The sequence below is a fragment of the Carassius auratus genome, chromosome 34 (assembly GCF_003368295.1).
Source record: "Carassius auratus strain Wakin chromosome 34, ASM336829v1, whole genome shotgun sequence".
In the NCBI taxonomy this organism is placed as follows: Eukaryota; Metazoa; Chordata; class Actinopteri; order Cypriniformes; family Cyprinidae; genus Carassius; species Carassius auratus.
This window is the reverse complement of record NC_039276.1, coordinates 19758992-19781250: the sequence shown is the minus strand read 5'-3', so window position 1 is coordinate 19781250 and position 22259 is coordinate 19758992. Positions and strand designations below refer to the sequence as shown.

The 22259-nt window shown below is 36.1% G+C and overlaps 1 protein-coding gene across 4 annotated transcripts in view; it reads left to right on the top strand.

The window, feature by feature from the left end:
• Positions 1-191: 191 nt before the first annotated feature.
• The window catches only part of LOC113053469 (ecto-NOX disulfide-thiol exchanger 1-like), a 76641-nt gene continuing 54573 nt past the window's right edge, over positions 192-22259 (top strand). For 2 of the 4 annotated variants that reach the window (XM_026218531.1, XM_026218528.1), the window contains exon 1: positions 291-421. Coding sequence is in view for 1 of the 4 variants with exons in the window: in XM_026218527.1 (XP_026074312.1) it covers positions 301-421 (121 nt within the window). In the remaining 3 variants the exon portion in view is untranslated. Of the gene's footprint in view, positions 422-768; positions 857-22259 lie in introns of all 4 variants that reach the window. The other 2 variants (XM_026218529.1, XM_026218527.1) reach the window with 2 other exon arrangements.

The window sequence follows — 22259 nt, the reverse complement described above, 5'->3', positions numbered from 1 at the left end:
CTACATAACATGCTGTGACTACGCTCACTATTATGTAAATAATTTCAATAAGTCATGCAGTAAATATTGTTGTTAACATGTTAGTCCAACTCACACTTCACATCAGGCAACTGACTCGTGATTTAAGATTATTTGTCAGTTAATAGACGTAATAACACGCATGGGTTTTTATTAAACTGCACATGAACTGTCCTCGCTCATTGGAGGCAGTTCGCCGTGGACTCGTGCACGCTGATCCGCGTCGCGCGCGCCTCGCTCTCTCTCGCTCTCAGCGCGTGGAAACAGCAGCTGTTCCGTCAGATGCAGCAGCACCGAAGAGCGACGACGGGCAGCGTTTCGCATTCCAGCTTCGTTCTCGTTTATTTCGCGGGATTATTACGTCTAATCACACAGAGTCTCGGAGCAGGCTCGATTCAGACCGGTAAGAGTCGTTCTTCATTCTTCAGTTCTGCTGCTGTGTGTGTTCACTCCCTGCGCGCGTCCCAGTCCTGAGAGCGTCTGCTAGTTCCCATTCTTCCCATTTCATCAGACTGAGTTGAGCTCCATCACAATGTTTCCTTGTATAGAAGCATTAACAATATCTACGAGCGGTGTAGTTACGTTTTATTTGCATACTGTATATACGTAATTTTCTAAATTGCGTGGTTACAATTGAGACTGAATTCATAGTATACTTGTTAAGACAGAATGATCATTATAGGCTGTTGTTTGTTGAATATTATATCAGTTTCGAAAGTTCAAGCCGCGATTGTTTTGTTTTGGTTACAGAGTTCACTGGACATAAAGCTGCACAGAATCCATGAAGGACATTATTTCGTTCATATAACACGATAAAAGCGATAGACGACCACAAACAGTAAGTTTCTCGGTTCTGCGATGCTTTGAAAAGGGGCTGAAGAGAACATACGTTGGTTAAGTTCTGTTTGGATGAGTTAAGAGTTGAATGTCGGCTCATTTCTGTGGTTTGTTGTATTAATCGCCGGGGTTTTCCGCTCTGTAGAAGCACGATGCCCTTGATATCGTGTCACCTGGGCACCCGCTTCAGCACCATGGAGAGAGTCCTCATCTGATCCATCTCGTTGATGATCAACTTTTGTGTTATGTTTGTTGTGACACTGTCTTTTTTATAAGAAGGCTGTGTTTGCTTTGACACCAATCTAATACAAATACAACTTTTAAAGTCACATGGCATTCTAAATCTGTGGCTAATAATTTAAAAGCAATATTATAGGCCTACTTGCAGACATGCTGTTAGTCTGAATATCATTAGAACAATCCGTCCCATCCATCGAGAACATTACGAACTGTTCATTACATATTCTAAAGAACTACCCTGCTTTAAAAAGATATTGATTGCTCTGAGCAAGCGATGCAGCTGTAGGACTACAGAATGTAATAGATCAAAAAGAAGCCTGTCTTTTGTTGAAATGGAGAATTAGAAATGGTTGATTTCATTCTGATTAGAGCATAAACAAAAGTCAATTGCAAAACCTGCACATTTCTGTTGACCTTTTAGTTACAGTATGGGAAAGTGCTCTTGAAATCTTAAGCTGTTGTTGTTATGAGGCACTGAACTTTGTACATTGTTTTGATACAACATTATATTCCATTCAGGGTCAGTGAAGTACCTCAACAAGTAATGTTTCTGAAGCACATAATCAGTACAAAATAACCAGATCAACACTTTAATCCGAACTAGGACCTACAGTAAAGAGCTGTGATGACAAAATCAATTTCGAATGCTTGGCTTTTTTAGTAATTATGATACATAAATAATATATTTCTAGTTTGGGATGCAACAGGCACAAGAGATTTCACTCTGGGTCCCATCTGGTTGTGTGAATTACAGTGAATATAATGTGAAGACTGAAATATTTGTTTGTTTATAAGTGCATCATTTTGAAAAATGTGTTGTTTTTAGCAGAGCCTGAAAATCATGTATATATGTATGAAAGGTTATATAAACATGCATTCAGATTGATGGAAACAAACCATTAATGCAAAACAAACCCAAAACTGACCGTCTCAGATGGATCTCTAGAGGGAGATGGATATGTAACAAGTGTACTATAAACAAGATGCTGGCTGTTTTAAGTAAACCTCTTAAATAAAAGCCTCTGATTATAGTTGCAGCATTTTTATTGCTGCTGCTTTTCTTTCAAAGGTTTTGTTTAGAGAAAAAGAGATGCACTGATTTAAATGCACTAGTTATGGAATTAGACTCTGATAGAAATATCAGGTAAATATAAATATATGTTACATTTATTTATTTATTTATTGCACCTCTGTATGTAGTGTCTCTTATTTGAAAAATGTCGCACATGTTTCTCTGCACTTAATTTATGGTAATTAGAAATAAGTATTCCCATCTATATTGACTTCATGGCAGATTCATGGAAATGCAACATTGCATTACATTGTGATGTTTTAATAGCATTATGCCAGTACTACAATTAAAATGTAAAAGCTTTAGAGAGTCATGGAAACATTTCTTCATGCACTCATCTTGTTTACAAATGCAGTCATACTACAAAAGAATGTCATAACAATCTCTTCCCTCTCAAATTAAATTATCCTCAGTAACTGGATTGGCATTGTAGTTTAGTCCAAAACTTTCCATAGTCTGTTTTTCAAATCTTTGAATCATCTGTATATGCTAAATGTATATTCTTAATTGGTCTGCTGTTGATACAAATACACTCTGGATGCAGACACGCAATCTCTTTAAAGCAATAGTTCACACAAAACTTTTAATTTGCTGAAAATGTATTCACTCAGGTCATCCAATGTGTAGATGAGTTTATTTCTTAATCAGAACAGATTTGGAGAATTGTAGCATTACATCACTTGCTCACCAATGGATCCTTCTCAAGTGAGTGGGTGCCGTCAGAATGAGAGTCCAAAGAGCTGATAAAAACATCACAAGTAATCCACATCACTCCAGTCCATTAGTTAATGTCTTGTGAAGAGAAAAGCATTGTGTTTGTAATAAATCATTAAGGCATTTTAAGTTTAAATCATCGCTTTCCGGCAAAAATTCATAGTCCATAATAATGCTTGTAAACGGTGCTTGATATCTGCATATTTCTCCCCTGATTCAGACAAGACAACTTTTTACTGGAGAAAACAATATTATGGATTTTGTTTTTATATTTTAACTGGAAGCAATGAATTGAATATAAATGTCTTAATGGTGGATTTGTTTCTTACAAACACACAGCTTTTCACTGGAGTGGTGTGGATTATTGTGATGTTTTTATCAGCTGTTTGGACTCTCATTCTGACGGCACCCATTCACTTCAGGGGATCCATTGGTGAGCAACTGATGCAATGCTAGATTTCTCCAAATCTGTTCTATTCACACTTTTCCTAATAGATTTAGGACACTGTGACGTTGATGCTATTCTGCAAGGAATGCTTTTCCTGGGCTGGCCCCTGTACAGCTGTCTCCTCAGTTTAGCAATACTAGCTGTTATTGAACCGATCTCATTTAGACCCCCTGTACTTAAGCATATGATCATGAGCGCTGTTGACGAGACTGTAATTGGCCCAATGTGCCGTGTCCGAATGGCTTTGGTCACACTTGCCGTCTGCAGCCATTGTATCTCTCTGCATCTCAGAGCAGCAGTTGTAAAATCCTCCTTTGATGTTAGGATGTTTTTCTGGGATGGCTTTTCTGCCACAATAAGCGGCGTTATTCTTTGGAGGGGGTTGTGAGCCCGAAGTAAGGCTTGGCAATAAATCAAGTTATAATTTAATTTATATGGAGATCCATGGAATAAAGCGAGCAGGAAATGCAATTTGCTGCCTCTCAGATCTCTGAATAAACTTTGCTGGGTTAGTACAGGACCCGAGGAGCCCCTTCAGTGAGAGTCAGTCTGGTGGGTCACAACCCAAAAATGGCTCCCAGATCTGTTGCTTAGCAATTTGGTGTAGAATTTTTAACATTTTTTATTTAGAATTTGCTAGTGCATTTTACTCTTAATTACAAAGAAACAAGAGTAACACATTGAATTAAACGAGAAATTTTGAAGTAGAAAGACTTATTGCAATGATGTGCAGTGAATTACTGATTTCCAAGATCATGAAACGTTTTTATTTAGTTCTGACCAATAAAACAATTTCATGTTGGGTTGCCACATTGTAAAATCTGGATTCTGAAACAATTCTATTAAATAGCCGAGGTATATAGACAGCTATACTAATGAAACTCCAATGAGCAGAAATAGGGAAATGTTTTTCTTTTTAAAGAGAGCTGTTTGCAATAATTAGCTGTGAATGACTATATTTGCCTTAGGTTGAACTAGCTTTTGTTGTAATTACACGTTTTAAGTGCTAAAGTTAATTGTCCATGTCTTTTACAGTTATTTCATTCTGGCTGATTGCTGAACAACAGGGTCTGGTTTATAAAAGGGATGATTCTTTCCTCATCTCCCTTGGGTTTTCATGTCAGTTAAAAATGGAAGATTTTTGGCGACCGCACTGGATTTATAATTTTTTTTCAGGACAGAGTGCTGCATGACTTCAGCATTGTTTCTTTGCCTTTGAGAGGTGCAGTTGCTTAGCTTCTAACTGACAGGGGTGCTATGGAAAAGGAACAGATGGTCTGTCTCCCCATTACCAGCCTGTGGCCAGAGACAGATTACTATCCACACACACAAGCCTCTGCAGTGATGCAGAAGCCTTCAGGAATGGGAGTTAATGGTCTTTTCTGTCTCATTTGGTCATTCAATCCTTTCATTCTGCATGCTTTACTGCAAGAGGGCTGTGAGAGGGAACAAAACACTCAGTCTGGGTCTGCTTCTGCACAGCTGAGAAAAGGATTTTCAGACTTTTTAGATGTTATTATCACTGTAAAAAGTATTTTTGCTCAAATTGTTCTGTGAAATCAGTGCTGGCTAGGCCTTTTCTGCTCTGACATTATATTACTGTGTTCGGTTTTAAATTAGGTTTCTATTTGACTAAGGACTTTACTGAATTAAATTTTCTTGGAAACATAGTTGGTTACTATATGTGTTATGGATTAGAAAGTTAAGCTAAGGACATAGAAGATGTAGATGGGTTTGTATCTTCATCAGAACAGATTTGGAGAAATTTAGTATTACATCACTTGCTCACCAATGGATCCTTTGCAAGTGAATGGGTGCCGTCAGAATGAGACTCCAGCCCATCAATTAATCTCTTATGAAGCGAAAAACTGCATTTTTGTAAGAAACAAATCCATCAAAATGAAACAAAAATATGAGTCCTCTATTAATAATATTGAATTCTTCACAAAAGTACTGTCTTGTCTGAATCAGGAGAGAAATATGCACAGATCAAGCCTCATTTACAAGCATAAACAGTCCAAATGAACTTTTTCACTGGAGGAAGCGTTATTATGGATTATGGACTGGTAGTTTGTTTTTAATGTGTATATTTAGTTTGTTGTTATGTGTTTCTTTTCTCCAGCTTCATATGCAATATGAAGTTCTCCTCGCTGTTGTGGCAGCCACTGTCCTGACCTTGCACTGCATCACTGGACATGCAGAGATTGAATAAGATAGCAGCTCTCCAGGCGGAGAGTATCGGATTGTGCCATTGCCTTGTTTTACATTAGGTTTTGGTTTTAATCCAAGTTTTAGAGCTTGCAATACAATTCAAATAATCTGGTTTGACCTGATCTGGAAGACACAACACAAAGTGAAAAAGTAAGGTCATGCTAAGTGCACAGGACATAGTGCTGGTTGATGTGTATTCACGGTGTATTTGCAATAATGGCGAAAATAATGACATAATTACACAACATGATTTGTATCTGCTTTTTATTTGAAAATACCAATACCATTTGGAGAGATTAGGATAATGGACAGACACAGTGTGATTGCACTGATATCCTAAGATACGGACCCTCCTTTCAAAGATGGCTTTCATCTCTTCTGTCTCTGTCTTGTTCAAGGACAAAGGCTTGGAGAGGTGGGGGTGGGGAGACAATGGAGATATAAGACGAGCTAGACCACTGACATGAGCGCACCATTGGCTCGTAGTAGATGTAGAAATCAATGTTAAAACTTTTGGGGTCAGTAATACTTTTATTCAGCATGGATGCATTAAATTGATCAAAAATACATTTATGTTACAAAATATTTTTATTTCAAACAAATGCTCTTTCTATTTGTCAAAGAATCCTGAAAAGAGTATTGTGGCTTCCACATAAATCTGAAGCAACACTGTTTTCTACATTGATAGTATTAAGAAATGTTTCATGAGCAGCAAATCAGCATATTAGGGTGATTTCTGAAGGATCATGTGACACTGAAGCCTGCAGTAATGATACTGAAAATTAAGCTTTGAATCACAGGAATAAATAGATTTTTTCAATATATCCAAATAGAAATTAGTTATAATTAATTTTAATAATATTTTAGAATATTACTGTTTGTTCTTTATTTTTAATCAAATAGACTTGGTGAGCATACGATAATTATTTGAAACACACAAACAATTATAAATAATATATATTATAATAAAAAATCATAAACATTATGCTTAATTTGAGTCAGTGTTCTGACACTGAGGCGACTGGTTATGTCATATCTCAGCCACATAACTAGATTTTAGTGCTCTTCCACCTCCAAAATCAAAACCAATTTAACCCCTGCATCAATCTCCGCCCTGCTGCAGGTGAAGGGAGATGATGAAGAGCCCACAGCTCCACAGCTCTGAGCTTCATGCTGGATGATGCGATTCCTCTAGACATAAATGGCCAATAAGCAGAAAGTCTGTGTGTTTTCTCTCCCAGCTGAACTGCTGACTGAACAGAGCAGAGTCTCTGGCTACAGCCTGGGTAAACACAGACAGCATTTTGCATTGAACGCTCTAATGAAACAACTTCAGCACAGATATTGTTGGAGCAGGGTACACCTCACAACCCAAAATCTCATCTCTGTTCCATTTCTCTTACCTAGATCACTTCAGAAATAGATCTAACTCGAAAAGCAAGTCATCTGTAGATTGAAGCTCCAGAGTTTCTCTCTTTATCACTGAGAGGAACAATTGTTCAGGGGCTGGAGACAGGCACAGGGGTTTGACACACACATCGCATTATATATTAGGAACAAAGCTTTGCATTTGGCATTGGTAACACTGCACCACTTCAGCTAACCCCTGTCCTGAGCCTTGATGACATGCACATTAGTCAAGGATGACCAATGAGTCCTTCATGTCAAGTGAACTTTTAAGTGGTGACCGCAATGTCATTTTAAAGCAGGATAGTGGTTAAAAATATAGTTATATTTGGTGTAAATAAAAAAAAAATTAAAAAGATATATATAGACATGCTGCTGTGAGCAGGCAAGAAATACTGGTATTTTTATTGAAAGTTCTAATCTAAGTTAATTTAAATCTAAAATAAACGTTTTTCAGCTCATCTGATTCTTTTTCTTTTTTTCTTTTATGGATGCAACTCAAAAGATGCAATCAAATATTATTATTAACTCATTATTAATGAGTTAAAACAGTAAAAACTAACTTGATAAAATGTATAGTTCAGTCATGACAACTCTTGGGAAAGAGAAAACATGCTGCAGCTGCTGTAGCGATAGAGATCTCCGTAGCAGATTTAGACAGGTGGTGCTGGAGAGGCATAGCACACAGACACAGCATTCTTGATATAAAGGTGAACGGTTCTGAGTATGTGAATCCGATTGGCTGAGAACATTCAATTGAATGAACCAGTCGTAATGCAAGCAGAGTTTCATGGCAGAACGATTCATATTTAACAGCAAATGAGGTTTTATAAAATGACCTATTCCTATAGCCTTTTAATCTGGAATTATTTTACTTTACTTTTTCTGATAATAGGTAGAGCAAATATTCATAATTCATTTAAGTCACGTGAATCCGAATAGAATTATGTAAAATAATTATTTGTAAAAGCAAGCTCTGTGAGACGTTAAAGTTTCTTTAAAATAAATAAGTCCCTATGAATCACTTCTGCCTGTTATGAAAAATAATCAAATTAAAGACACATTCGAGTCATCTGGAATTCAAACGGACCTTATTTACTTTCCTAATGCTTTTTCTAGGTCATATTGTAGATGATTCATCACATTATTTCACAGGAAAAAGAAAAATGCTTGTCATCTTAATCTTCAATCAAAATGTAATAACTTTTATCTGAAACAGCTTTTGTTGCATCTCTTGAGCTGTGCTAAAAAAAAGCTATTATATATGAATGAAGTCATTAAGGCTGTCCCATTTCACATACTTGTGCAGCATTCTGTCAGTTTGTGTGAGTTGGACACTTCACACACTCAACTGTTTCAGCTTTCCTCAGACCCCAGTGCTGGATGACATTTCTTTTTAATAAAATTAATACACTTAGAGTACACAGTGCATATACTGGTGCATAGTGTATAATATCTAATTTGGTTATTATTTTAGCAAACTCACATACAGTCTTGTTTAGTTTGTACTTTTCACCATCCAGTTAATTCCCATTCTATATTTAGTCTTTTTGAAGATCCAGTCTCAGATGTATATTTTACATTTTTGCAGGAAAATGGATTGAGAATACCAATTCACATTGACTTTCCCGTCACCTCGCACTTCTGTGGATTACTTAGTAGTAAGTGTTGCATTTTAATGCTGGGGAAATGAAATCGTCTGATTTTGGCAGATCCGTGTGAGGAAAGCATCAATGAAAGGAAGAGATGTTGATGTAAGCATGTACCTGCCATGGATCTGACACCTTCTCAACACTAAATTTAACAGGTTGCTATCCAACAAGCACAAGCTTCCTTGGAAGGCTTTAATCATAAATGATCCGACAGGTCAGTCCTTATTTATTTAGTTATTTTATTTACATTTCTTATTTGTGATGACAAGGTCACAGGTAAGAACACCAACAGAGGAAAAACATGTTGGAGCTTCGTAAATGAAACATGAGCAAACCTCCCTCGCTGTCCAATCTAGCTCAAACTATTTATGTGGACACACTCGCTCAGTTTTTTCTCAAGCATGAAAGAGCAGCAGCGGCGGCTGAGGACTAAAGAGTGTGTTTTCCAATGCGATGAAGATCTCAGGTGTTCAGGGGGTGAAAGCTTGAGGATCAGACCTCACTGCCTTTGTAATTTCACTCCTGAAGCGTCAAGCCTCGTGCTAAATGAAAACTCGTTGTTGCAGTGTCACTCGCTTTTTCCACATTATGATCGTACAGATAGGAACTATATCCAGGATTTATTCAAACGCACTCAGATTGGGAATAAAAGAAATGCTGGAACCAAATGTTTTTCATGACATTGGGTTTCAATAACCGTTCTTGAACATCTTTATTCGTCTCTGCAAGTATAAAACTCTCTGACAGTGCTCACCGAAGCTATAGCAAAGGAAACTGTGTCAGCCCAGTTGTGAGCTTGTGCCTGGATTGAATGTGATAAGACAGAAAGAATGAGTGCACTGAAATAATAAAAGACAATAAACAGAAAACCCATCTTTCTATTGCACTGTCCCTGCTGCCTGCACACAACAACAAACCCAGAGAGAGACCAGTGCTCCTTTTTTTTTAATATATTGCTCTAATGAGGCATTTTTTTAACAGACTCACAAAGACTTAATGTTACCAAACAGTAATGTTGTTTTTGTTTAGTATATATGTTAAGTATAGTATTTTTGTATAAACTGCTGCTGTACTGTGTTACATTTCACCATTCAAAAGTTTGAGGTCTGAAGATTTTAAAAAAAGTATCTTGTAAAGTATCTTGTGGTCTCCAAGGCTGCATTTATTTGATCAAAAATTTAGTCAAAACAGTAGTAATATTGAAAAATATTATTACAGTTTTAAGTAACTTTTGCCAATTTGAATATATTAAAAAATGTACAGTAGTTTATTCCTATGATGCAACGCTGAATTTCCAGCATCATTACTCCAGTCTTCAGTGTCACATGATCCTTCAAAACTCATTCTGATATACTGGTTTGCTGCACAAGAAATATGTTTCATTATTATTAATGCTTACAGTTGTACTGCTTAAAATGTTGGGAAAACCATGATACTTTTTTTTTTCATGATTTTCTGATGAATAGAAGGTTCAAAAGAACAGAATTTATGTAAAACAGAAACATCAAACATTATAATTGTTCAATCACAAATTACTTAACTGTCACTTTTGATCATTTTAATGTATTTGTGCTGAAAAAATTAACTAATTAAGTGCACATCTGCAAATAAATAATAAAAAAATAAAAATCAAGAACCACATATCATAAATAGTTCCTGATTTACAGCACCACTACTGTGATTTTCAAGGAAATAGCGAATAAAATAAATTCCATGCAAATAACAGCAATTCTTCATTTATTGGTGTGAGATATCACATGATATGAAGACCCAAAGTACTCAGATAAAGATTTTCTCTTATTGGCCAATGGTGTTTCCCCATGAATGTTTCATCAACCATTGAATATCAGCCAAAAATAGAGCCTACAAAAATATGTGTAACATTATCCCACTCCCTCTCAAGGCAGCTTAAAGTCACCATTTGAAATGTGTACCCAGAAATCCCTCTGTCTCTCTCTGTCTCTCTCCACTGCAAACACACATTCACTCACAATCCTAGGCATTAGCCACACTTTTCACTCCAGTGTGAGCCGAATGCACAACGTCAAGGTAGAGATTGTTTTCCACTCATTCGGCGGGTAATGTATGCTGTATGGTGATATCCCTAAGAAAGGACGGTTTAAATTTTAATGACTTTTGCTGGAGGTGGTTATTTCATTGGAAACACTTGGGTGCACAGGCTAGAACCCATAATCCTCTTTATTGGACGGCGTCTAGCTGTATTCTCACGGGACATCCACCTCCGAAATGCTGCTGCGTGCTCGGGATGGTGATTGGGGTTGTCTCAGGAATTTCTTTGTTCGGTGTATCCATACTGTTTTTATCTCATCTATAGGTTTATTGCAACCAGTTTCAAGAGTTATTCTGAAGAATGATATGGGAATTAGTCATGAAATCACTGTGAATGGATGTATTTGATTTCACATTAGCAATGTGGGTTAAACAGAAAGTCTTAAAGATCAAAAAGATGTATTTCCACTTGACCCTGTAGTATTTTTTTTATATGCATTAGTGACCTGATATTTAAATGTACACAGGTCAGAAACGTTTCGGAAATCTGTAATGAGGTCCATCTGTGAGACACGAATAAGAATGGTGCTTCAAAAAGGAACTTTGAAGCATGAGGAGATAACAAAGAAGCAACAAAGCGCATCTTCAAAGCTGTCTTTGTGAGATGTAAATGCACTTTGATGCATGCATTCTGCTCTACTTATACTGGGTTGAGCACTCTGGAGATACAAAAATCAATAGTACCTCCAGAGTCTATGAAAGTAATTAGGCCAGATTTCCTGGATTGGAGACATACATAGAATGTTTTAGTCTGGTGTTTACGGTAAACAATACATCATTTGTATTCTCTCAAGATATGCTGCATTGACTTTGACAGGCATGCAAAACCACTCCATTTGTTTTTGTGTTGAAGTTAATGTTACATTGAAAAGCTGGAGCACTCGGATAATGCAGTAAACCTTACCTTTAGATACTATACTTCCAGATGTCTGAAATGTCTCAAGTAGGGACAGGTGAAAGTGTTGGCAATTTACTCAAAACATACTGTGACAAAGAAACCTCCAGTGATCAGACCAGGTTACCTGAATTCACGTGACTTCTTTATATTGATCAGCAAACTCTGAAACTGAAGCTTCTGACAGCCGTTTGAATCTGGCTTGCAATTGACTGAACTTCAATCTCTCTGAAAGAACTGAAAGGAATCCAAGTGTGATTGCATGAGCTGAAATTATTATAGGAAGACATGTCTGTAAACATAATCAGAAAACGTATAAGCTGTCTACCTTGGCATAGGTACACACTCGTTAACTAGATAGGGGGTTGGTTGGGTAGACAGATTGATTAGCTGTAGACTGGAAGCAGCCAATATCCATGCTAAATATCATCTGCAATTGACTGATGCTCCTTCCATTTGGCCGATATCTGAGGAGATCAAGCCAACATTTTGCTGTGTGCCTTGGAACAAAAACATGCCCATCTGGCATTTTCTCTTTTTTTTTTATTGGATCATGCTAATGCTATTTTCAGTGTTTTTAAAACATGTTTTGTGGGTAATGCAACACAAAGGTTTTCAGTACAGCTAATATGAGTGTGAAAAAGTGTATTGCCTTGTTGGCAAATGGTGTTAACCAGAATAAAGGTAGTGAGCCATAACTTCCTGTTAGCTGAAGGTGATAGATCATGACAAAAGCTTAGATGCACTCCATCCTTTAGCCTGCGAGAGGAAGTCAGCCCTGCCTCAAGAGGTGCTTATTAGAGGAGGCGTCTCTGTTCATGGACATCATGATGAATGGAGGACACAGCACCTCAGGCTGACGGCTGTTTATCTGTGAACACTTCCTCTGCCCTGAGCCTGCCATCACAAGGCTTGCTATTCCACATGTCTATTCACTTCTCATACTGAACTCGGTGAATCATCTCGTCTCGACTGAAAATGTCCAGATCATTCACTATCACACTGCAAAAAGTGTTTTAGTGACTCATAATCTAGATTTTTGTAAATAAAAACATCCTTAGAACCAATATGTTTAGCTTTAGGCAGTATTATGTAGAACAATAAGACCTGGTTTCAGTTTTTTCTTTCGTTCTCATTTTAATCATAAGCCTCACTGAATGTTGTTGGATTTATCCATAAAACATAAATTGAGTGATTTTTGCTATTAAGCATTGTTTATTTCTATTCCTTTCAGTCTCATTCATTTGTGTTAATGAATTTCCATGCAGTCATGACTGAAGAATGCACCTCTCACCCAAAAAGTCCTCCAGCTAATGAGCCGTTCCCGTCAAGAGTCACAGAGCACCCACTGCTCTCCACCATATGTACAGCCACGCTACACAGTTTTCGCTCATCTAGCCATGGGTTATATGACCACGACTGCTCTACCATATGTGCACTTTTGGCAACCATGTCCCCGTATTCAGTCAACACTTGTTTCTGCTTTAACAGCAGTATTTTCTGATTTTCTTTCTGTGACATGCAGAAGTCGTCTGTCCTGCATTTTGACACTCATCACATTCAATCTTCCCTATACTGCACAAAATTCAGCCAAGACGTGTTACTTTCCACATCTTTGCAGTAGTGCTGGAAGCAGGTGAGGCGCTTTTGGCCCACATCCACAAATCTGCTGATATTAAAGAGCCAGTAAGATGAAAATTCTAAGCTTCCTATCACTGTTTATAATTCCTGTACATTAGGTTTAAATCCATCCAAGGTTAAAAAACATTGTCATTTTTTCAAAATATCATTTTAAAATTACCTCAATTCTCAGAGATCCCCAAACGGATCACGCGAAGCTGTTCAAAAGATTCAGTTTCCTTAAACCCCACCTTTCGGTAGCATACTGTGTTCTGATTGGTCAACTAACATAACCAGTTTTGATTGGTTGTTCCGCACACACCTCCACGGTAAACTATGCGTTGGCATCTGTTTGGGGTGAATTATGTCTTATTCCTCTCACCGCGAAACAAACAGTAAAATAAAAAACTTGAACAGTCTCGCTGCTTTTTCTTCTGTGTGTGTGTATTCAAGCCGCGCGCTTCAGTTTGAATCTGAATAGCGCGTTCAGCGAGGGGGCGTGGTCACGAAGGGAGACATGACAAACAGACATCGTGTTGTTTTCATATGGATTACTTTATTACAGAATATTGGTTTTTGGCAGCACTTGTTTAGTCTTAAAGTCTTTCTATAGATATCTCTCTCATGCCTCTTCGTTGAGTATTCACGGAGTTACACTTCATTTTAATGACGTGTTTGTACATGACGATCTCCGAATCACTTTATTGCTTTATTGGCATGAGAAAAATGGTACATTTGTATTGCCAAAGCAGTTGCAGCTGGGCTGCTTAAAAAATATTGCAAAAATACTAACAAAATTTATCTACATAAAGAAAACAGAAATAGGCAGAAAAGATTGCTGCATAAATTAGATTGCACACAAAAAATTGACAAAACCAACCATTCACAAATAAATAAATAAATTAAAATACTGCACGCAAAAAGGAAAAGGCTATTTATTTTGGAAACACATTCGGACAGTGGTCGTAATCCTTTTATTTTTGCAATAACCTTCTAATATATATATATATATACATATTGTTGATAAACTCTAAGCCTCTAATTTGGACAGCTGAAGGACTATTTCTCATTTGGTATGCCAGAAATACAGCAGATACAATAAATACAATAAATCTTTTATACTTTCCAGGTACGTACATCTGCACTTTGTTGATGAGAGAATTTGTGAAAAGAGCAAAATTCAGTGAGTGAGTGTGCGCACTCGACAACAAAACTCAGTTTGAATGCCTCTGATTGGCCATTGCATTCCTAAACTCATATGCGAATAATTATATATAAAAAGTATAAAAATAAATATAGAACAAATAAGCCGTAATATTAATTTAATTAGATTATAATACTAGCCTGAGAATAACAATCAGTGTCGGGGGTAAAGCATTACAAGTAACTCGAGTAAATCAGATTACTTTTTTACAAGTAACTAGTAATGTAATGCATTACTTTTTATTTTACAAGAGTTACTTTTTAAAAAAAAGTAACGTAGTGCATTACTTTCCATTAAAAGTAACTAAGTAACATGATTAGTTTTTTAGGAAGTGATTCAATATTGTAATGCATTACTTTTAAAAGTAACTTTCCCCTACATTGATAATAATAATAGTCATCTTAATATCGTCAAAGGCATCTGCAACAGGCGACATCTCTGACTATCGTCGATACATGATACTATCGATATAAATACACAACACTACTTCAAATAAAACACGCACTGCTTAAAATGTGGTCTTTACCAAGAAACGCCAAATAACAATTAAAATACAAGTCAAATCAAAGTAAATAATGTAACACTTAAGTCTATTAATAATTACTAGCCGTAAAAAATATAATATGCTCTGCAACTCATGTTAAATCATAATTATTGTTGTATTGGAATATAATTCAACACTGAATCACCGAAGGCTTGGCACATTGTTTAAGTTTGTGCAGGTCTGTCTCAAATGATAAGTCTGACATCGCTGTGTTTCCACAGAGGTTCTCCGCTCTGCTGATGTGACTCTGATGTCATACACTGAGGTCTGGATCCCACCCTGCCACACTAGATTACTTGACTGCGCCCAAAACCTTCTGTGGCTTTTGCAGGCCTGGTGTTTGTCAGGATGGGTGTGCACTGCTTACAGCTGACCCAGATAGCAGACCACATCTGTGAGAACACAGGCCAAACATGACCAAACCACAGCCACCTGTCCCTGCAGCATTACAGCCTGCTGAGTGGCAGGATCTCCTCCTTTATGAAGATCAATGTTACTCAAGGCAGCTGGAGAAATACTGATCATTTCTATTTGAAAGCTTTTCCCTTATGCTCAGTTAATGTAATGTTCCCTTATGTATTTTATACAGTCCATCATTGTTCTGGAATATCATTTTTTTGTCATTTATATTTTCATATTTTCCTTCTGCACGCTGATCCTCAGCACGGTTTGCTGGCATCTCTAGCATCACTGTAGCTTGACCAGCAAGACTTCTCTGTTTAACCAGCTTTAGAAAGACAAATTCAGGCATGTGTTTCCCACACAACAATATAACCATCATAGTACAGTGCATCATCTGAGAAAGTAACTAGCTTGTCATGATTGTTCCCCAAAACCGCAGTCACACAAACCAAAGAAAGACGTTCATCACTTTATGCAGAATGTAATTGGCGTTGACGTTACTCCTGTATGTCAGGGGTCTGTTATATTTGATCTGTTTATCTCATTGTGTTGGTTTTACAAAGAGATGGTTTTGCTCTGTTTTTTGTTTCTCTGTTCCTGCTCTTCTGATTAGTAAGCTTACCCCTGATGTTGATTTCTTTGATTAGTTTGGTCTGTATTTAAACCCTGTGTTTTGTTCGGTTCTTGGTCTGTTCTTGTCAGATCTTTATTGGTTGTTCTTTTGGCTGACAATGCATTTAGGAAATACACCTCTGATTGAATTCCTCAAGAGCTGTCATTATATCAATTGATACTTTATAGAAAAAGGCTATATAGGCAGTGCACCCTAACTGCAGGAATTGCATATAGAATCCAGCCAATAAGATTTAGAGCTGCTATATTTCCAATGGTGCTTGTGATATTTATTTGCAATCTGTCTTCTACAGTCTGCTGTCTGTAGCTGATATGAAAGTCTAGCTGAGGCAGCTGATCACTGAGATATTGATGAAGCAGCTGTGAGAGAGAGAGCATCAGGTGTGTGACACCCGCAGCCTCTGAAGGCCACCGGAGAGGAGAAGCAATAAAAGTGGATTAGCGCTGGATTAGCTGATTGTCACTTCACTCCACGTTTTCACCCCCTCTCCACACACTTAAATACATTCCTGTAGGGAAAACACACAAGGGTGCAGTTTTGCGCGAACACAGTAGACTTGGCGGTTTAATGGCATTAAATTATTATCAAACAAAGAATTAAGATTAAAAATAGCTTGGCATATCAAAAAACAAAAAACAAACAAATATCAACTCAGAGGTTTAAACCTTCTTGACTGTATTCAATAATGTAAAATTATTTAACAATTTTGATATAATCTGTTGAATTGATGTTCAATTAATTGTAGTAAAACAATTGTATTAAAATAATTTAACAGCCAAAAACATAATGTTGAGTTGTGTTCCACATTTTGTCTGTAATATACTTTCTTTTACAATTTAGTATTATTTATATATTATTATCATATGTATTATTATTATTAATAATAATAATAATAATAATAATAATATAGTATTTATTTATGTATTATTATTATATTATTGTGATTTTTTAAAAATACTTTTAGTTATAGTTTTATTTAGATTATAGACTTAATTTAATTTTAGTTAGTCCTAACTTTGTTATGTGATTTTTTTCATTTCTTTCTTATTTGTTTTATAATATTTCTATTTAGCTTTATTTTTCTATTTAGTTTAGTTTTAGTAATTTTAATTCTTATTTTTTATTTTTTTTACTTACTTTATTGAGGTGAATTGGACCCTACACAAAAGTGTTACCTTATTTTACCTTATTATTGACAATTAAGACAAAATTAAATTGAATTAAATTAAACAATGCACATGTTTAATTTAATTTAAACATTTAATTTAATGCACTGCAGTCTATAAATTAATTAGCTATTGCAAAATTTGTAAGTGCTAATTTTTATTTATTTCTCAAATTAAAAAATGAGTCTATTTTGACATTTAGTAAAAGTGTATTGCTTATAGGTTGCAACCCGTCCCTTAATATACGGAATCGTCTCGTATTTGAGAATAAAATAGCGCGTCCTGGGGTTTGTTCCGTATTTTCGGAGTTGTCTTCAATGCAGCATCCCATACAAATCATCCCACCGGCATTCTGTGAAGACTCGTCCTATTCTGCCCCTGATTGGGTAATACTTGCTGCCATCATTGGATTGATTGGTTTGTTTCAGGTTCACGGCCAATCAGAGTCAGAGGAGGGCGGGTCAATTTGTCAGCGCGTGTCAGATGTGCGACATTATCATCATCTCTGAGGCAGATAGTGTCAGATAGTTTTTTTATTATCACCTCAATTATTTTCTGATTGATTGCATTCGATTTCATAGGTGGCCTATTTGTTAAGAAATAAAGTTAAAAATGTTAATGAATCGTGTTATGGTATGATTTGTTGATAACACTTTACAATAAGGTTCATTTATTAAACATTAGTTAATGTATTAACTAACATGAACTAACAACAAGTAATACATTTGTTCAAGTATTTATTAATGTTTGTTAATGTTAGTTTATAGAAATAAAGCTGTTCATTGTTTGTTCCTGTTAGTTCACGGTTCATTTACTAATATTAACAAGATTTAAAAAGAAAAATATTATTAAATGTGGAAATTAACATGAACAAACATGAACAATTGCTGTATAAGTGCAGATCATTATTAGTTAATGTTTATTAATGTAGTTAATTAATGAACCTTATTTTAAAGTATTACCGATTTGTTTATTACGGTTAATGTGTACAGTCAGACACATAAGCATTATTTTAATAATTATTTTAGTTAATAATACAAATATAGTGCCTATGTGAAGCAAATAAATACCTTAACTAATTTAAATTATTGCATTCTTCAACAGGCTACTGTAGAATTAACAATAGTCTATATAAAATAGATTATCTTACCAATAATAATTAAAAAAAATGTGTGTTTTACATGAATTTAGAAATGTTTGTAGATCGGTTATTTATTATGTGGTTTCACTGTTTGAATGGTGTTACTGTCTGCCAACAATGACAAATATTTTATACAAAATCTGTGTTCCCACCACCTTATACAATTACTAAAGTTCATTAGCAATTTCTCATCCTACTCCTTTCTAGGTTACAGCAGCTGAGTTAATGCAGGTGTACCACATGGTTATACGTTATAGCTCAGGTTGTGTTTAACCGTGTGGTATTTTTTATGAAAACATGTTTTAAGTTGTCATTTACCACCACTGGCACGTCATCGGACCTGTGGTCATCGTTATTTTTCTGTATTGAAGGTGGCAACCCTAGTATTGCTAGGAAAAACTAAATCAAAATTATGCATATCTATTAGGTTTTAAACTCTCTAAGAAAATGTAGCAACACAACTACTGAAAACATTTTATGCTCATGTAACACAAAATTAAATTAAAACAGCTTTCCTTTCAATTCCTTTCAGTGAGCTTTTTAAATTAAAATGGTGTAGTAATGGTGTAGTAATTAACATCTTGATGTCAGAGGACTCTTGTAGTGTGGAGGTGATGAATGGGTCACTGCTGCTATTGTGCTGCGCTAAACCTGCGGTGATTTACAGAGGCTATTAAAGGCTGAGATGGTCACTATAAGGCCACTTCATTTTGTTGATATATAGAAGGAGAACAAGAGATAGGGAACCAAAAGTAGAAAAACCCAGACCGGTGAAAGCATGTGGTGGCAGACAATGAGGAAGGACTGCAAACACAGAGGTAAGGATACTTTGTGCCCAAGCGAAGGGCTGCTGTTGTTGAGGTGTGCAGCATTTGGATTGAATCTCTCAGGATGAGGTGAGAATCTGGAGCGACGGGTGATGTGGCTCATGCATCTTTGCCAGGATGCTGCATCTCATTCAGCTGGCATAAAAACTTGGGCATGAATATAATTTCCATGATTCAACTGTCCCGACAGGATCTTAGAGCTCTGTAAAGCTCTGAAAAACCTTACACAACAGTGACCACATCCAAACCAGGATAAGAAAGCGGGAGAGAGGCTGAAGCAGGGAAAAAAGTGTGAGATGTTTTGAGAGGATTTCACTGTAACAAGACAAAGCCCAGGGCTGTTCTGTGTGTCTGTGTAAGTGAGATAGGATGTTTGGATGCACGCTCTGTTCCCTGTCTTGATGTGTTTGTGTAAATGTGTGGCACAAAGAGAGGGCTTTTGTTGTGGATTGCAGTTTGTCACACAAACTCAAGAAGTTGCATTCTCTCCAAGACTGTCACCAGAAATGTTTTAACTTTCTTAAAGAGGCGGTGTAAAATTTCTGAGCACCAAAAGAAAAAAATAATGTTTTTAAACTGGTTTCCTGGAAATTTTCACCCTTCTACCTTTAGTTGGGTGGACAGATAGTACTGTCCAACTTTGCACTGTTTGAGTAATGTTACCTACGAATAGCTTACTTACAGTATGTGTGGAAGCGTGTTTTCACCACAATATAAAAAAAGTGTGACATTTTATCTCACAATTTTTACAATTTTTCTCAGAGATGCAGGAAAAAAATTTGCAGTTGTGAGATGTAAACTAAGAAAAATGTCATAACTGCAAGAAAAAGACCAAATTCTAAGTAGATATACTTTAGGTAATTGTGACTTTATATGTCACAATTCTGACATTTTTCTCACAGTTGTGTGTCAGAATTGTGAGATAAAAAGTTTGTATTTTTTATATTAATTCACATCTCAGAATTCTTGAGTTTTTTTGCTATTCTTCACATTTTCCCATCACAAAATAAAAAACTAATTGAGACTTTTTATTTCACAATTCTGACTTTTTCTCGCAATTGTGTTTATATCTAAAAATGCCAACATTTATTATATTTTGCAATTCTGACAATTCTGAGAAAAAAAGAAAAGAAAAAGTCAGAATTACAATATATAAACTGCCAAAAAAGTATTTTTTGTTTGTTTGTTTTTATCCCATGGCTGAAACAAGCTTGAAGCTTTCATAATTATGGTTGTTGCATTAAGCCAGGAAAGGAGAACGTATTTTAACATCGAAAAATGAGCTTTCACTGTTCCATGGTTCCAGCATATCATTATTTGAGTTCCATATGTCTGGATACTCCCTTCCTAATCATTTATTTCAGTAAGTGGGTATAATTTCCAAATCCTGGAGGATGTCAAATCTCTGCCTTCAGGGAATCATTTTGGTTTTTCTGTGTTGAGCTGGATCCCACATCTAGTCCAGCTGTCAGCTGTCATACTTTCTCAGCTCAACTCTCTTCAATGGCTTCAAACTTAACTTTGATTCAGGGGGAAATATGACACTCCTCTCTTCAGTTAAGTGCTGCTCATTTCAAGCCGTTTACCCGATGGCCATGTTAACTGATGTCTTTAGAATATGCTTGTGGACTAGGATCCAGACATTTACTGCTATTTTTCTTTCATTCAGGGCCATCATCACCATAGACTTTGAGGGACACCAATATTATTAGTTGATTATTAGTCTATGGATTTTCAGTAGTACATTATTAAAAATCTACCTTTGGTTCTGAATAAGTGGTAACATGCTTGTTTCCATCAAATGTTCAGTGGTATTTTTATTTTTTACAAAAATGGTGTTTACATTTAGGCATGTTTCATTAGGTCATATTCATTGAAATTAAATGGTTATAATTGTGAAAATAACCGTGTATTAAAATATTGTGTTAAATTCGTAATGCTTTAGAGGCTTTACATATCAAACAAATATAACTTTGAAACTTCTTTTAAAACTTGTTTTTAATATCTTGCAGTATTTGGAATGTGCAATGTTTCATATTTTTCCTTTTTTAATCTTTATCTTTCTTCATTTCATGTTTTTTTTTATTTGTAATCATAAAAAAAAAGCTTTAGTCACTAGTCATATTCGCCAGCAATTTCATTAAGATGAGGACATGATGGAGATGCTGAAACGTTGCATGTTTACCTCTCAATTTCTAGTCTTTTGACCACAGTCTGATTCCAATCTCAATGCAGACAGACCCATATTTCCCCCTGTCAAAATATAACTATGAACTATGAGCTGAATAATATCTGAAGTCAGAGGTCGCTTACAAGTCACTTTCTGATTAGTTTTGCAGATGGGCCCTCAATGGACGAAACATCTGACTTCATCAATAATGGTGTACATCTGAACCCTAGAGACCCGCATGATGTCATCAGACTCTTAGAGTGTTCAATATCAAAGTCTTCCTCCCTTTTCGGTGATGTTGACCATTAATTACCTATGACAAGGAAGACTGTGCATGAAATCTATTGCATATATCTTGGCATCCCGTGATCTGTATTGTCACTGTTTAATAGCGAAGTGAGTAATTTCTGCACCAATAGCTGCTGAATCACAAAGTTTCACTTTTCTCATTGCCATTGTTCAGTTCAGCCAAACTCATGCAGCTGGTTAAGTCAATGTTCAGGCTAATTGAAAAAAAAAAAAGATTGCATTTGTGTTTAGTGGCACAAAACATACATAATTCACCTTAAATGTATTGTTCTCTCAAAACGAAGTGCATGCCTGAGTTGAGATTTGTGGTGGCAATGAATCATCTTTCCCTTTTAATTAAAACTCTCTGTGCTCAAATGACACAACATCCATCTCACCAGCTTTGTCACATACAGTATATGATTATGACAGACTCCACTGGAGTGCAGCCTGCAGTTTCCCTCCCTTCTTTATGAGGAAAAAAAACATATAAATCCATTCAATTGACAAAATAACAGCATCCCCTTCACTCTCCTTCTTTTCTTACTTGACAGAAGAAACGTGACAAATGATAAAGAACTATTGGGAAACTAAGAACATGAAGAACTGAAGGAGATCCCTGTCAATGTTTAAAAAAACATATACGGAATATGACCCCTTTGTAATCATGTTGGTTTCATATGGGCTTGAAAAATAAAA